Consider the following 17,771-nt stretch of genomic DNA (forward strand, 5'->3'; position numbering starts at 1 on the left):
AAAAAGTAAAATACAATTTCTATTCAACCATCTAACAAGAAATAGGAAGAGGGAAATGACACCTTGTGATTATGAATTAAGTTGACAAAGCAGTGCTACACCCCGTCCAATCCAGTGCTCCTTGGGTTGGTCAGAGGGAAGAGTCATGGCAATCACAAAATTTGTAGAATGGCCAGTGGTGGACAACGTTCCTCTCCGCTCACTTGTCTTATACAATGGGGCAGTATAACTTGGTCGTTCTGGTATATCTACCCTCTTACAAGGCTTTAGCCACATCTAGAAGAAAGTAGACAAAATTTAAGTCAAGGCTGTTGTTAAATTTACATATATTTGAACCTAATATGGAATCGTTGGCATAACGTTTTAGTTCTGTCTGCAGATTTCTATGGGCTAAATCGATTTTATTTTTGTCAGCAGTGCTGTCATTGCTCAAAACATTTTTCTGAGAGCTCTCAGAGCTATCTTCAGAGCCAGTATATACGAATCTAAGTGAGAAAAGAGTAATTTTCACCTACTCTCTGAAAAAGCATACTGCCCATCTATTTATTCATCTCCCTACCATACCTGCCTGAGGATGAGCTTTGGTGCTTTTACAATAATAAAATCAGGTATACTTTCAAAGGTCTGTTCATCTGCCACCACTGATACTCAGAATCATGCTGCTTTATTAAAGGCCAATCCCAAAATATTCTGAAAGGACTTTTATCAGTGATTGTAGAACTAGATCGCCTTCCTGTGGTACGTGGCTATTTTAAAGGGCCTATTATGTATATTGTGCTGTTTAAAACATAGTTGCCTTTATAACTACACTACAACCACATTATTCTTAGGGAGTCATTAGCCAAGTGCCTAGAATGTGAAGCATAGTTGAACCTCACCAATCTCAATAAGATTTTAGGGCAAGTTGATCTCTGAATATAAGAGTAAAGAACAAACTGTCATCAGAAAGGTGAAACAATGTTTTTAAAACTCGAATTCCTTTTTCCAGTAGTAATAATAGCAATACTTGAGGTGATAAGTCTTGATAGCCCCACTGTTTGCAGCCCTTTTTCTGGTTTCTCAGGTTTAAGCACAAATTGTATGAAGGAGCTAATTAATAAGGGTGCTAGTCTCTCTCCCACATAACTGTGGAGATCCATAAAGCAGTTTTTCAGATATCATTAAATACAAGGACTTGCAACACTCAAGTTGGACGTATTTCAACTAAGTGGATTTTTTTAATGAGAATTTTTCTTAATAAGTGACTTCCTTTTTTGGGGAGAATTATCCACTTATAAAATCTTTCTATTCACCGTAAACTTAAGAGTTTCCATATGAAAGAAAAAAATTGATCCAAATTAACTTCTGAAATTGCAAACATTTGCCTTTGTGACTTTCAATTTGGGTCCTATATTTGAAACTTTCTCTGCCCATAGTATCTTGGTATATATGGTAGGTTTCCTGCAATTGGCTGTCAGCTGGTCCCTCACTGTACCTGTTAGAGCTGCTCTGAAGGATTATTGCTGTTGAGTAGCTCCCAGTGTCCTACAAACAGAATTCATGTAAAATTCAGCCTATATTTTATCACTATCCCAGACCAACCCTTCAAATTGTGTGAAAATCTATCTAGTCATCTTCTCATGATGCAGTAACAGAAACTTAGTATTTATATAGCTTAGTATACCCATGCTGAAGATGGGTGCCTAGAAAAAATTTTATGTGTATGGTTTTCATATAATAATCCTTTAATATGCAAGTTTCACATTTTTAGGTCAAGCTATATATAAGAACAAAAATCATAAACATATGTATGTGTGTGGATGTGGATATATGTATACAGTCAATCCTCATTATTCCTGGATTCCATATTTGCAAATTTGCCTATCGCTAAAATTTAGTCCTAATCCTAACGTCAATATTCTGCACTTTCATAGTCATTCACAGGCATTCTCAGAGCAGCAAAACATGAGTCACCAACAACCATGTTCCCAACTGAGATTGAACCTGGTGACATTCTGCCTTCTTGTTTCAATTCTCATAACTATAAACAAGTACCCTTTTGACGGTTTATTTAATGCCAAGGTTTCTGCATTTTTGTGTTTTTTTGTTGGTGATTTCGCTGTTTAAAACGGTCCCTTAGGTGTAGTGCTGAGGTGCTGTCTAGTGTTCCTAAATGCAAAAAGGCTGAGATATGCCTTACAGAGAAAACACTATAAGCTTTGTTCAGGCATGAGTTACAGTCCATGAGTTCAGTGTTAATGAATCAACAGTATATGTTAAGTAAGGTATCTTTAAACAGAAACACAAATAAAACAAGGTTATATATTGATCAAGTAACAAAAATGTGACCACAGGATCACAGAAATTTAAACTTATATTTGGCCTAGGAGTTCAGTATTCACTAATTCAATGTTGGAAGCAAGTTTATAGAACACAACTACTGTGAATAACAAGAATTGACTGTATATGTGTATGTCTGTGTATAAAATAGCCTCCCATGTATATATCATTAGAAAATACTAACCACAGGCACTGTATCATAAAGAATTTTGGGATGTGATTCTGCAAGTTTCTTGATCTTTCTATTCCAGGAAGCTCCATCCAGAAATAGTCCATGAATGAAAACACCTAAATACAAAAGAAGCAGGTTAATACAAGACTTTACATATGCATATTGAGAGTTCTGAAGCTGAAATTCCTGCCGGTGAATGCTGTGCAGATACTAGGTCAGCAAATGAAGGCCTGCTCTAAAATGAAGGCAATGTTCTAAGTCTGTGTTAACATTCTTACTTCAAGAATAGCTACACTTTGCCTAGTCAGTTAATTCAGTAAAATTAGATGTGGAAGACAAAAAGAGGAAAGGGATTTTAAATTAGTCTACGTGAAGTTCTCTGGGCGAACGCTATCAGGTTTATATTTTAATTGACCAATGAGTATAATGTTGTTAGAGTCCACAAAATCTACAAGAAAAGGTCTTAATGTAATTGTAGGGATCCAGTGGCTTCCAGGCAGCATGTTAACAAAATACCCTTCTGCTGATGTCTAATGTCCTGAGAGTTAAATTTCTCCTCCCCTTTTAGAATCTGTTCTCAATCCAAGGCCACACCTCAATCTGTATGCAAGAACACATGGATGAACTCCCTCCAGAATGCAATGTCATACACGAACAGCCGAAGAACACAAATTAAGGAATCCATGAAACCTGGATCACATGCCCTGGCTATCCACTTATGTAAAAGCCTCATGAATTGAATATGGGTATCTGCACATGAAAATATTCATTGTAATCGTTGCACAGATATAAAGAGAAGCAATGAGGAACTTAGGAAGACTTAGGTTTTATCTCTTAATGTGCTGTGTGACCTTGAACAATTCATTTAACTTTAGACCTGTTTTTTATCCAGAGGACAACTGGAAAATATTTGTAAAACAATAATGCCTGCTTTGTCTACCTTGTAGAGTTAGAGTCAAATCAGCTATACTGGTGAAAGCGCTCTGTAAAAGTAGGATATAAAAATCTACTTGGGCAGTGCTGTCCAATAGGACTTTCTCCAGTGATGGAAATATTTTATATCTGTGCTTTCCAATATGGTAGCCACATTTAGCTATTAAACACCTAAAACATGGCTGGTGGGACTGAGGGGTCGAATTTTAACTTTTATTTAATTTTGGTTATAAATTTAAAAGGCCACATGGTGATAGCCCAGTGATGGATGTTAAGGGAAGACTTAACCCTTTCTTCTCTCCAGGTTTTAACTGACAGAAAGCATAGTATTACTCTAGTAAAGCTGAATTACAAAATGCATCTTGAGCCTGGGGCCAGGTTGGGGGTGGACTTGCCTGCAGGAGCAAGAGAGGTCTGCAAGCACATCTTACATGCTAACGTCGCCAGCCAGATCTAAGCCCACTGGCCAGTCACAATAATAGATGGGGACAGAGAAAGTAGAGGAGACCCTACAGACAGGTCCCAGAGAACCATTTAATACCCTGGCCTTGCTGACTTGTAAGCACAGCCCAGTAAATCTCTGACTCTAAGCAATAGGATGATCTATTCCTTACGTGGGAAAGATTATGTCAGAGAGAGTAAAGAGAAGAGTTCATATCAACACCTAAGAAAAGTGGCAATAGGGATAAAAGTTCCCTCCAACCTAACAACAATTTTATAAGAAATGTGATGGGGACAATCAAATACATTTTTGTTTCTCATGGTCAATAAGGGCCTTATGGAAAACACAAAATACAAAATGATAGGAGATACTAACTGGGTCCTGTTTCACAGCTGCTCCTGCTCTGTGAGTCACACCGTTGCCTCTGTGAGCCATGGTCAGCACAGGGTAGTGGCCACAGCATCCCCAGGCCCTCTCGTTCACTCCTTCCTGTCCCCTTCCTGCTTTGTAGTGCTCTTCCTGTTGATGACTCTGAGTCACCCTGTAGTGCCCAGTAGTTCAGATAAGATGAATCTTAGGCAAATACATCTAGAATGTGACACTAACTCTAGGTAGATTTACAATGGCATTGTGGCCACTTTAAAAGTCACTTTAAGAGTGAGTAGCTTTTCTCATGACCCCAAAATACACAATACCCCACAAAAGACCCAGAATAACCAAAGCAATCTTGAGAAAGAAAAACAGAGCTGGAGGAATCAGGCTCACTGGCTCAGACTATACTACAAAGCTACAGGCATTAAAACAGTGTGGTACTGAAACAAAAACAAATAGATCAATGGAACAGGATAGAAAGCCCTGAAATAAACTCACGCACCTATGGTCAATCTACAATAAAGGAGGCAAGACTATACAATGGAGAAAAGACAGTCTCTTCAATAAATGCTGCTGGAAAAACTGGACAACTACATGTAAAAAATGAAATTAGAACACTAATACCACATGCAACAATTAACTCACAATGGATTAAAGATCTAAATGTAATACCAGATACTATAAAACTCTTAGTGGAAAACATAGGCAGAACACTCTCTGACATAAATCACAGCAAGATCTTTTTCAATTTGTCTCCCAGAGTAATGGAAATAAAAATAAACCAATGGGACCTAATTAAATTCAAAAGTTTTGCACAGCAAAGGAAACCATAAAACAAAAAGACAACCCACAGAATGGGAGAAAATATTTACAAACGATGTGACTGACAAAGGATTAGTCTCCAAAATTTACAAAGGGCTCATGCGGCTCAATATCATAAAAACAAACAACCCAATCAAAAAATGGGCAGAAGACCTAAATAGACATTTCTCCAAAGAAGGCATACAGATAGCTAAGAGGCACATGAAAAAATATTCAACATCGCTAATTATTAGAGAAATGGAAATCAAAACTACAATGAGATATCACCTCACACCAGTCAGAATGGCCATCATCAAAAAATCTACAAACAATAAATGCTGGAGAGGGTGTGGAGAAAAAGGAACCCTCCTGCACTGTTGGTGGGAATGTAAATTGATACAGCCACTATGAAGAACACTATGGAGGTTACTTAAAAAACTAAAAATAGAGCTACCATATGGTCCAGGAATCGCACTCCTAGGCATATATCCAGAGAAAAGCATGGTTTGAAAGTATACATGCACCCCAATGTTCACTGCAGCACTGTTTACAAAAGCCAAGACATGGAAGCAACCTAAATGTCCATCAACAGATGAATGTGGTACATATAAACACTAGAATATTACTCAACCACTAAAAAGAATGAAATAATGCCATTTGCAGCAACATGTATGGAGCTGGAGATTATCATTCTAAGTGAAGTAAGTCAGACAAATATCATATGATATCACATATGTGAAATCTATTTAAAAATGATACAAATGAACTTATTTACAAAACAGTCTCACAGACTTAAGAGAATGAACTTATGGTTACTGGGGGGAAGGGTGGGGGAGGAGAGATAGACTGAGAGTTTGGGACTGAAGTGTATACACTGTTATATTTAAAGTAGATAAACCAACAAGGACCTACTATACAGCACAGGGAACTCTGCTCAATACTCTGGAATAACCTAAATGGGAAAAGAATTTGACAAAGAATAGATACATGTATATGTATAACTGAATCACTTTGCTGTACACCCGAAACTAACACAACATTGTTAATCAACTATACTCCAATATGAAATAAAAATTTTTTAAAAAGAGTAGCTTTTCCCATGATGTTTAATTTAACATTAGGTAAATGAGGTTGACTTCTGTATGAGCCCCAGAACCAGGCACATCCTGAAGACTGTGTGAGGAGACAGACTGTGGACTGGTAGAGGTGAGAAAGAAAGAGAGAAACTGTGCTTCTAGCCCCAGTTGTTCTCAGGTCGGATCTGTGTTCCTTCCCTTAGGGTCCCATGAGAAATTGTTCCTTGGGAAAAATTCCATTGCTCCAAATCATTCCATGGAATCTCCTTTTCTTTCTGGTAATTTGCTAAGCACGAAGGAAAAAGCTAGAATGACAAAAAGGCAAAGCTGTGGATATCTGTATTTGGGGGAAAATGTTTGTGTGTGTGTGTGTGTGTGTGTGTGTGTGTGTGTGTGTGTGTGTGTGTACAAAATTAATAAAATTCATGATTTAGTGAATCTCTATCAGCTACTGTAAATCAAACCTGGGCTGATTCTTTTGTATTCAGTAAACTGGTTTATTTAACTGATGGCTACTCTTTACTTATGGGATCTTGGAACACTAAATGGTCTTTATTGATCTTTAAATAAGTTGTGTTTTATACGTGCTCCACTGTTTTCAAGATAATTTTGGATTTTAATAAATTTGGATCTTTAATAAGAGCAGTTGTGGGTTAAATTAGTAAATCAGTGTAAACAGAAATACCAACTACCTTGTACAACATCTGAGTTTATATGTAACAACTGGAAATTCAAGAGTTTAATCTTAGATATTAACTAGTTTATAAACTTCAGGTTGCTTTTTGAACTTCTGTCTTTTAACTGAGTTCAAAAACATAACTTTGATGGGCAGCATATACTACTCAGACTTCAATTCAAATGCCATCTTCTGCCTTTTATCATAATGCTATGAGGAAAATTGAGGGGAAAAAAATTATTCCATCTGATTTAAATACTTAAGAATCAGCCACAGCTCTTCAAGAAAACGTTCCTTCAGAAATGCGTTGATGTTTTCAAACTTCTACAAAAATAGAGAAATAGGCCATAGAGGAAGCAGCTAGCTAAGCATGAGAGCCAGATGGCCTGGCTCTGACTCTCAGCTCAGCCCATCGCTAGCTGGGAGACCTTGGGTGAGTTATTTAACCTTTCAGAGCCTTAGTTTTCATCTCTGTGTAATGGGATAACAGCAGTATCCGTGCCAAAGGGTCACTGTGAAGATAAAACATTAAGGGCTGGGCAGTTTCTGGAACCCGTGGTGGTACAGAGCAACTCACAGTAAGTAAACAGGCCCTCCCTTTGATTTGCCGTTACTCAACTTAAACACTCTCTCCCTTCTTCCCAAATACTTAGTTGGAAACAAATTATTTATCCCTCTTGGTAGGTTGCTAATCTATCTATATTTTGACTTTTAGGAGTGAGGGGGAACTTGGATTTCTATTTATTGGTCTCTTATAGCAGCATGTAAAATAGTGAGCTGGACAGAGGATTTTTTTTTTTTTTTTAAGGCCTATATAATTAAAGAAACACTAAACAACATAGAAGAAGGTTGTTAAGTGCCCTTCAAGCATGCAGCAATATGCTCATTCTCAGTATGCTAGGAATAAAAGTATTCTGAACAAATGGCCAGATTAGTGATGGGTCAGGCATCTACACCTGGGGGAAAATGATTAGTTTTAAAATATCACATTTCCTAATGATCTTTCTCTCCTTGAATCTATTGTTCTTCAATGTGTTTGTGCAATAAAACTGTTTAAGTATTAAAGAAAATTGCAATAAATAGTAGCTTAGAAGTTTGGGTTAGATTCCATGAACGTGTAATAGATTAAAGCAGCATGACTTTTGGAATTTCTGTGGCAGCATTTGAGGGTCTATTAAGTGCCAGACTCTGACAGAAACTAAGGAAAAAAGGATGACAGCAAACAAGGTCACCAAGGCCTCTTGGTGTCTATTATAGTGGAGGAGAGAGACAAAAAGGAAGGAAATGAAATAATTACAGAGTGTGATTAATGTTTTGAAGTTAATAAGCAAAGTTGTGAGAGGCTAACAAGGTAGAGTGAGGGCTTGAACAGATAGCCCTCACTTTTCAATTATTTGTAAAGCAAATAATTGCTTTACAATGTTGTATTAGTTTTCGGCTGCACAGCGAAGTGAATCAGCTATACACATACACATATCCCCTCCCTCTTGGACCTCCCTCCCCCCACCATCCCACCCATCTAGGCCATCACAGAGTACCGAGCTGATCTCCCTGTGCTATACAGCAGGTTCCCACTAGATATCTATTTTACACATGGTAGTGTATTTATGTCAAACCATAAGGAAGTGCTTTCTGATGAACTACATAACACATGCTCAGACCTGAAGTTTGAGGAGTGCCCGCCACGCTAAGTCTGCTTAGGAATAGTACTACAAAGATCCCAAAGAGAAAAGAGCTTGAGGTGATCTAGGAATTGTGAGAAGGTCCAGTGTGCCCTGCGTGTGGTGGCACAGGATGAGCTCCAGAGGTAGACAGTGGCTAGAACGTGCCTGGCCTCATAGTCGTGGTAAGGGGTTTAGAGTTTATCCTAGCTACAAAGGGAAAATGTCATTATTAACTTACTTAGTCGTCTGAATTTCAATGGGGGCTTAGTGGTGACATGATCTGTTTACATTTTTTAAAAACTTCTGTGGCTTCTGTAGAAATGAAGGATTATAAGAGTGTAACACTTGTATGAAGATAAGAGGCTAGAGCAAAAGTCTGGATAAAAATGGAGGTGGCAGGAGGATTGTAGATGAGCAACTGCATGTGATGTGAGTACGTGAGGGGGCAGAAAAAGGAAGACTCCATGGGTTTCTGGCTGGACAGTGGCGCCATTTGTCGAAATTCATTATAAGTTTTACATATCCTGGAGAAAGCAGAAGTGGAGATGTCAGGCAGGCAGTTGGATACAGAGGTCTGGATTTTAGAGGAAAGATCTACACTGGACATTCAAATCTGGAAGATATAATCCAGGAGGTAATATTTAAAGACGCAAAAAGTATGAGGTCACTTGGGGAGAGGATGCAATTAGAAAAGAGAAATGCAGTTGGGGTCCTTGGGAAATCCAACATTTAGAGGAGGAATAGCTAGCAAAAAGCATGAATGTATCCAGTAAGAAAGGGAAAATCAGGAGAGGGTGATGACTTAGAAACAAAGTGAGAAGAATGTCTCTAGAAAGAAGCAGTCAACTGGTAAAAACTGCTAAGAGGTTAAGATGGAGGCAGAAGAGAATTCATGGGATTTGTCAACATGGAAGTCATCAGTAATTCTGAAGAGCATCAGTTGACTGGAGAGGATGAAAGGTAGACAGGAAAGAGGGAGAAGCTGGAGACGACACAAGAACTGTGCAGCAAAGGGGAGCAGAGATTACGGGACAGTAGCTGAGGGGATACGGATGTTTAGACAAGTGGCATTTGTTGACGTGTTGTAAGATGAGAGACTCTGGCTGCGAGCTGGTAGGAGTTATCCAGTAGTGAGAGACAGAACTGCTGATTCTAGAAACAGAGGGTATAGCTGAAGGATAAAAACCCTTGGCAGGAGGAAAAAAATGAGATCTGGACTATCCAGTGGATCTGAACTACCAGAGGGTGCGGCAGTCAACAGGTTTACGGATTTGGTTGTGCTAAAAGCCCTATTCTGATGGCTGCTTATTTTTTCAATGATGAGGTGAGATGCGGGGGCAAAGGGCAGGACAGGGAAGGCATACGTGGTTGCTTTGAAAGTGGGAAAGCAACTCTTCCAGGGAACAGTAGTAGGACCGCTTCATAGTGTTATGACCCTCCTTGAGATTTCTGACCGTCAAGGTAAAGGAAAACCACCCAGCACAGTAATAGGATTATCACACACTGTTGTGATGACACATCTACTTGTTAGTATCTTCCACCAGAGTACAGGTTAGTTGAGGGTCAAGCTCCTGTCTGCAGTATTCCCTGTTGATAATGGAGCGAGCCAGTGAATTCACCATTCAGTGATGAATGAGGAAGCAGGATTACCTTTGACACATTAGTAAAAGCAGGGCACATTAATGGTCATTTAGAAATTGTCATTTAAAGACAACACCATTTTGGTAAAATTAGGAACCGAGAGTATTTTTAAAATCATACTTTTGAAAGGTAGCGGCCCCTTCCATTAAATTTGAAATAAAACATTAGGATGGCCACTGAGTAGTTGAAAGACGATTGATTAAGAAAATAAATTTCCTCACAATGTTTCAAGCACAGAACATATGCTCATATTAGCTATTAACTGTATTAAATTATTAATAATTAATAATTAATTAATTAATTAAAAGAACGCATATTTTAGGAGTCTGCAAAGGTGCGCTCTTCGAGGGACCAAGGGATCCTTCTTTTTTTTTTTTTTTTTTTTTGCGGTACGCGGGCCTCTCACTGTTGTGGCCTCTCCCGTTGCGGAGCACAGGCTCCGGACGCACAGGCTCAGCGGCCATGGCTCACGGGCCCAGCCGCTCCGCGGCATGTGGGATCTTCCCGGACCGGGGCACGAACCCGTGTCTCCTGCATCGGCAGGCGGATTCTCAACCACGGCGCCACCAGGGAAGCCCAAGGGATCCTTCTTTTTCATGTTGTGCTGCCTGAATTCCCCAAGGTCACCATAAGCCTGTGGTTGATAATCCCATGTATTGTTAATTTGATGATTCCTTTCTACCTAACTTTTTTTTTAGAAATAACTTCAAAATCGCACCATTTTGTAAAACTGAAACAATGCAAGGGACATATACTCCTTATTCAGATTAATTTCCTCCCCATTTATTTTCTTACTCTTGCTCTCTCTCGCTCACTCTGTCTCTTCACAAATTTTTTTTTTCCTTAACTATCTGAGGGTAAGTTACACACACGATGATTACATTTTTAACAGCTGGGTAAAGTGAGCAAGAATGTTACATTTTTGTTCAGTGTTGACATATAAGCCAACTCGTTCCATCACTGCACTTACCATCTTCGGGAGCATGCTTGTATTCTTTGTCTTCCATCACTTCATAATCAAACCCAAGAAGATCAATAGGGATGGTGTATTTCCTGGCATAGTTCTGCTGGGCACCAGTCAGGAAGGCTTGTGTGAAGAAGAAGCCAGAAAGCCAGAACACTGGAGGAGGACCAACCTCGTACCATTGCTGTGGTGTCAAAGCACAAGTGTCCTGACAACAGGGTCTTTCAACTTTGAATGCAGCATGGCTTAATACAATTTGCCACAAACACTCCGCCTATTATCTTCTAGGTAAACTAATAAATAAGCGAACACTTTGAGGAATAAAAAGTCATACCATCAAAGTCTGAAAAAATAAACAGCATATTCAGCATTCGTTCTGACTTCAATTTCGTATCCATTGCACCAGCTCATGCAACGATATGAATCATAATGTGCGAGAATGCAGATACAAATGTCTGTTTTATACATGCCCAGTGATTCCTTCAGAAAAGCTCCACACAATAGTGAGTTTCTAATATACATTATTGCACACTACATCATGTTGTTTAATTGAGTAAAAGATCTCCCTACAAGGTCTGGTCAGACGATAATGTTTTTTTCACTTTCTTTCCTCTCTGGTTATTAGTACCCGGCAGAATATTCCTTTAGAAGTTTTCCCTTCTACTTCACCAAAATACAGTGAATCTAACATATGAAGACATAATATTGTACAAGGAACTTCCAGAAGATACAGGGTAGTGAGAGCTTAAGATCTTTATAAATATCAAGATATCTGGATATTCTGTTCATATCATATAGTATAACAAGTAGTTGAGTTACTGACTCTAATAGTAAATTATAGAAGTCAGTCTGAAGAAGTGAATTTGAAGACCTTTCCCCTATAAGAATCCAAGGTAGAGTCTTCACTTTTCAAGAACAGTCTTAATCCTTCAGTACCAAGTCTAGTACCAAAGAAGGCCTATATCATGGAAGGGGTGTTTTGTCATTTTATCCCCAGAGAAATTTCCTCACAGGCGATTTTTGATGTATTATGTATAGTACCTAGGAAATTAATCAATACTTCTAAGAAATATAATTGCTAATAATAACATAGTTAAGCACAAATATTGCCAGATAATTAGGAGGCAGGCTTCTGCCCACTCTACATTTCCAAGACAATTAGCCTTTGAGGTTATTACTGACTTGGGCTGAAACAGCAATCTAGTGATTTCATGACCTGGAGGGGTGCTGGACAAGGAAGAAATAATTCTCCTTACTAGTAGCTTGTCTGGCTTTCTAAGATGCTGTGCTGTAGGGATCTCTTTTAAAACTAAATATTTAATGGAAATAACATAGCCAGTCCTTTTCTCTCTTCAAATGTCCTTGGCTTGAATGTCTAACTTCACTGAACACAAACACCTGCTCCTAAAGAAGCTTTCAGAGATTCTACTTCCAATGTTAGCATTTTGACAATTCCATGTAACAGTTACACAAACTATATGCAATATTGGGTAGTGGTTATTTGTGCCTGGGATGCACAGAAAAACTAGAGAGTAATACTCATCACGTTAAGCATCCTGATGAAGAAAATGAAATCAGAAGAAACTTAACATATGAGCATTTGGATGAACTCACCTGCAAAAACTTTAGTCTTGCAAGGAAGTCATTCACATAGCTCCCAAGTGGTTTGAGGCTTGGGTATGATTTAGCCATCCACATTCCTGGAATTTTGACTTTCAGAATGCTGCTAACCACTTCCTCAAGATCTGTAGACATCACTGCAAGCCCCTGAAACGCATTTAACCACTGTTTAACACAACTGTATTCTCGATTATGAATAATTTTATAATTGTATTTGTTTACAATTATGATTAGTTAAGGTTGAGCCATATAGCAAAAAAAGAAGATATTTTCTTTTGCTCACAAGTTGTGGAGTCTTTGAATTATTCCTTAAAAATATTAACAATTGTAATCTAATCAAATTTTAATGGAAAATTTCTTTTATTGAAATATAATTGACATACAACATTAGTTTTAGATGTAATGACATAATGATTCAATATTGGTAATATACTGTGAAGTGATCATCACAGTAAGTCTAGTTAACATCCATCACCATACATAAGTACAGCATTTTGTGTGTGTGTGATGAGAACTTTTAAGATCTACTCTCTTAGCAACTTTCAAATATACAATACACTATTATTAACTATAGTCACCAAGCTGTACATTACATCTCCATGACTTATTTATTTTGTAACTGAAACCTTTGGACCCCCTTTACCCATTTTTTCCACCCTGGAAGATCTCAACGCTTGGCTTCTCACTAGCTATTATATCATAGCCTAACTGTGACTTAGTTTACTTGTCCATTAAATGGACAACTAATATATCTCTGTCCTGCTTTCTTAAAAGGATAGTGCTAAACATAAAATGAGGAAAATGATACAAAGTGCCTTGAAAGGTTAAGAAATCCCGGATTGTAACTGTGAAGTCTAATTGATCTTATCCCATTTTGAAATGTAAAATAGATCATTTCATTTCATTGCTTAAAACCCTCTGAAGGCTTCCCTTTACCTCTACACTTTAGAATAAAAATTGAAGAGCCTCAGAGATGGTAATACTTTGAGGCCCTTGAAAATTTTATTTGATCCTGCAATTGGGCCAGTTGCCATCATCGTTTCTGTTTTTTTCATAGTTGGCAATATAATTCCAACTGACATATGGAAAAGATTTTAGAGAAAATTTAATGGATTAAACACCCACATTTCATTTGCCTCCTTCCCCAAACACTGAAACAACAGTAAAGGAATGTATTTGTTAGAAGCACAAGCCTAGGGACTTCCCTGGCCGTCCAGTGGTTAAGACTATGCACTTCCACTGCAGGGGGCGCAGGTTCAATCCCTGGTCAGGGAACTGAGATCCCGCATGCCACACGGCGTGGCTAAAAAAAAAAAAAGAAAGCCTACAAGTGCAGGAAAAATAGGAAAAGGCAAGGCAATATTGGGAGCTAGAAAGCATGTGGACTGTTGGTATTTGACTTAGTAGTCAGGAGAAACCGGCAGATGGGAAAGTTAAGAATCGACTAGATATACACTAGGATACTCAAAATATCAATATTTGGAACTGTTGGTCCTAGCTGAAAGGGAGGAGAGGAGGATGGTGCTAAATGAAGATTGTTGAAATGTGGCTTAAAAAATAGATTCCTGGGGCTTCCCCGGTGGCGCAGTGGTTGAGAGTCCGCCTGCCGATGCAGGGGACACGGGTTCGTGCCCCGGTCCGGGAGGATCCCACATGCCGCGGAGCGGCTGGGCCCGTGAGCCATGGCCGCTGAGCCTGTGCGTCCGGAGCCTGTGCTCCGCAATGGGAGAGGCCACAGCAGTGAGAGGCCTGCGTACCGCAAAAAAAAAAAGATTCCTGGGTCTTCTCCCACAAAACTGTACCTTATCCACCTTGAATGAAACCTAGAAAGGAAAATGAAGACATCCCTACGGTGGAGGGGATGCCAGGCTCAGGTGGGGTCAGAATTCCCATACTGAAATCAGGAATGAAGTGAATTCATGTGTATTGGTTGCTGAGCTCCCTGAGGCCTGTTTCCCCTTTTATCTCCCAGAATGCGGAAAGCCAGGCCTTCACCTTCCAGGAAGGATACAGGGAGGGCGAGGTTAAGGACAAACAGAAGACACTGAATACTTCTTGGCCAAACAGCCCAGCCAGATTATACCACAGCCAGCCGGGCAGACTCCTCCCTCCATAATAACTCATATCCAACCACTCTTCTCCACCTCCACTGCTGCAAGAAACCATCTCAGCTGGACTACTTCAATCACATAATTGGGCTCTGCCTGTGCTCGTTTCCCTGTAACCCTTTCTGCAGTGGTCAGAGCAAACTTTAAAAACATAAAATAAATAATAATAATAATAATAAAATAGATCATTTCATTTCATCACTTAGAACCCTCTGAAGGCCTCCCTTTACCTTTACACTTTAGGATAATATTGAAGATCCTAACCTTGGCCGACAAGGCCATCATGAAGCCCGTGCCTTCCTCTCTCTCTGTCCTACCATCTCCCTCGTGCTCACTCTACTCTAGACAAGCCAGCCTTCCCTACCGTGCTCCTGGACACGCCAAGCTGGTTTTCTCAGGGTCTTCGTGCTGGTCGGACCCCCTGCCCAAACGTTCCATGGCTTGTCCCTCCCATCAGGCCTCCCTCTTCAGAGCGGCCTGACCCCAGATGACTGAGTTTTCCCACCCATCATTCTCTAAATCCTTATCCCATTTTATATTTTTTCCACTGAACGTACCAATGACTGAAAAAAAAATTTATTTGTTCATTTTTTAATTGTTTGTCTCCCTAAGAAGTAAGCTCTATGAGAGCAGAAGCTTTGTCTTACTCCTTAACATTTTATGCCTTCTTAGCATATATTCCATCCAACCAACCATTGCTACATGTACCACATTCTATACTCATTTACGCATTTATTAACTGTCAGCCCCAGAATTCGATACACTTTTTAAGGGCGGGGATTTTTTTTTTCTATCTCTGGAACCAAGAACAGTGCTTTCACAGAATCTGTGCCCAATAAATTTGCTTAGTAAATGAATGATATGTTTATTTCAATGATTTTTCCTTGCTGTACTTCCCCTTACCTTGATTGCTTTCTGGATGTTAATGCATGATTCTCTTATGGTCTGCAGCAACTTATTGAACCGTCCCATCTCTTGGACAAGCACCGTGTTCATGCTCTGAGTATAAGTGGTTGGGTATCTCCTCATTGCAGACTCAACATCAAAGTTGTTTGGAAGTTTACCCAAGATGTCACCAGCGACCTCATGTACTACTTCATCAGATGATTTTGCACCAGCCTCCGCTGAACGAGACTGGAAAGAATCCAAACTATGAATCAGAAATCCTCATAAAAGTCTAAGAATTGCTGGATAGGAAAACTCCTAAAGTAAATTTTATAAAAATGAGTACTATTGATACTTTGCCATTTTAACTATGATTCTTCTCCCCACGAGATTTACTGAAGTGATGATAACAGGCATGGGAATGGAGTTTTGGGAGAAAAGCAATTGTTAGAAGGTAGAAGGTCATGTACAATGCTCAGAGGCAAAAGAGGGTCTGGAGGAAGCAAACAAGCTGCACATTGTGCTGCCCGGGGGTCAGGGGAAGAGCAGATAATACAGACAGAGAGAGAAAAAGCGTTCATGTTGTGTGTGTGTGGGGCGGCAGGTCAAGTGATGACGGGCATCAAAGCCCAGGAGGACAAAATCTGGTTTTGCTTTGAGAAAGCTCGCCACAAAAATATATTTGGTAATAACTCTGGTGGCTAGTGGTTGCCAAAAGCAGAGATAGAGTTTTTTTTCCTTGAACCAAAAGGACAAAGAAAATAAGCTCATCTCCTCTAAGCAGTTGGAAGAGTTATGGCGATGAGGCAGACTTTAGGGATTCACACTGGAAGCAAGGAAGGGGAATTTCATTTCAATTTTTATGTTTTATGTTTATAGTGACACCATGTAAATGAATCTATATTTTCTGGGAAAATCCTTTAAATCCTCAGAATAAATGAATGTGTGTGTGTGTGTGTGTGTGTGCGTGTTGAGAGAGAACAAGCACTATTAGAATATAAATGAATATATCTCATACTTTTCCAGTCTGTGGAAATGGTGTTTAGTCTTATTTCAGATTTTATATTTTCTAGTGTCTATATTGGCTCTATCCTATAAATATTGACTGTTACTTCTACTTAAGTTTCTAGTGAGATTTTTAATGCTACCTAACACATTCCTATGAAGTTGTGCAATAAAAAAATTAAATGTTGTTAAGTGTTAATTACATGCTAACAAAAAAAGGGATATGCCAATATAGTAATCCTTTATCGTGATCCCAAAACATTAGGTTTACAACTAAGTATATAAAACAAATTACAGAGAACAAAGAAGGTAATGAACATTTGGCCAAAACTAGTGAAATATCTATTTCCATTGCATTTAAAGAATCATATGCTGATTTCTATTTGTATTTTGATGTGCATACAATATACTATAAACTCAACCATTCCTATTTTCTAACAAGAGCTGTGCCTCCACCAAAAAGCCCCTGAAAAAAAAAGAAAATCTTAGCCCTATAGCCCTTCAAAAATGTAAGAAAAATAATTTAGTAACACAAACATTCCTATAACTATTTCTCACACACCAGAATCACATAATTGGGGGGTGTTGTTTTAAAAGTAATATCCAACTGATATTGAGAATTAAGAGCAAAAGGGTGTTATTTATTTGTAATTATATAACTTTTTTTATATAGCTTTTTTCCTTTTTACCACTTTTCCTTAGAGTTTTCACAAACACCGTTTGAAATATAATGGTTGTTTCCCTTTTATTAAACAAATAAAGATAAGTGGGACCATTTTCAAGGAGACATCATGAAATTTAGCCTTTCTATTTCTAGTTTCACAATATTTTAGGTTGAAAGAATTTTGTTATTCAAAAGAGAGTCTGGCACACTATAGAACTCTTAGAGGAAAACACAGGCAGAACACTCTATGACATAAATCACAGCAAGATCCTTTTTGACCCACCTCCTAGAGAAATGGAAATAAAAACAAAAATAAATAAATGGGACCTAATGAAACTTAAAAGCTTTTGCACAGCAAAGGAAACCATAAACAAGACGAAAAGACAACCCTCAGAATGGGAGAAAAGATTTGCAAATGAAGCAACTGAC

At 38.7% G+C, this 17,771-nt stretch overlaps 1 protein-coding gene across 1 annotated transcript in view; it reads right to left on the bottom strand.

Annotated features, from left to right (window-relative positions):
• Window positions 1–69: 69 nt before the first annotated feature.
• Window positions 70–17,771, bottom strand: part of DNAH7 (dynein axonemal heavy chain 7) — a 230,209-nt gene continuing 212,507 nt past the window's right edge. The window contains exons 60-64 of the mRNA XM_067023255.1: window positions 15,692–15,922; window positions 12,675–12,827; window positions 11,067–11,244; window positions 2,504–2,607; window positions 70–276 (exon numbers count right to left, since the gene is read on the bottom strand). Coding sequence (XP_066879356.1) covers window positions 70–276; window positions 2,504–2,607; window positions 11,067–11,244; window positions 12,675–12,827; window positions 15,692–15,922 — 873 coding nt within the window. The remainder of the gene's footprint in view (window positions 277–2,503; window positions 2,608–11,066; window positions 11,245–12,674; window positions 12,828–15,691; window positions 15,923–17,771) is intronic.

The sequence above is a fragment of the Kogia breviceps genome, chromosome 2, assembly GCF_026419965.1.
Source record: "Kogia breviceps isolate mKogBre1 chromosome 2, mKogBre1 haplotype 1, whole genome shotgun sequence".
Lineage (NCBI taxonomy): Eukaryota > Metazoa > Chordata > Mammalia > Artiodactyla > Physeteridae > Kogia > Kogia breviceps.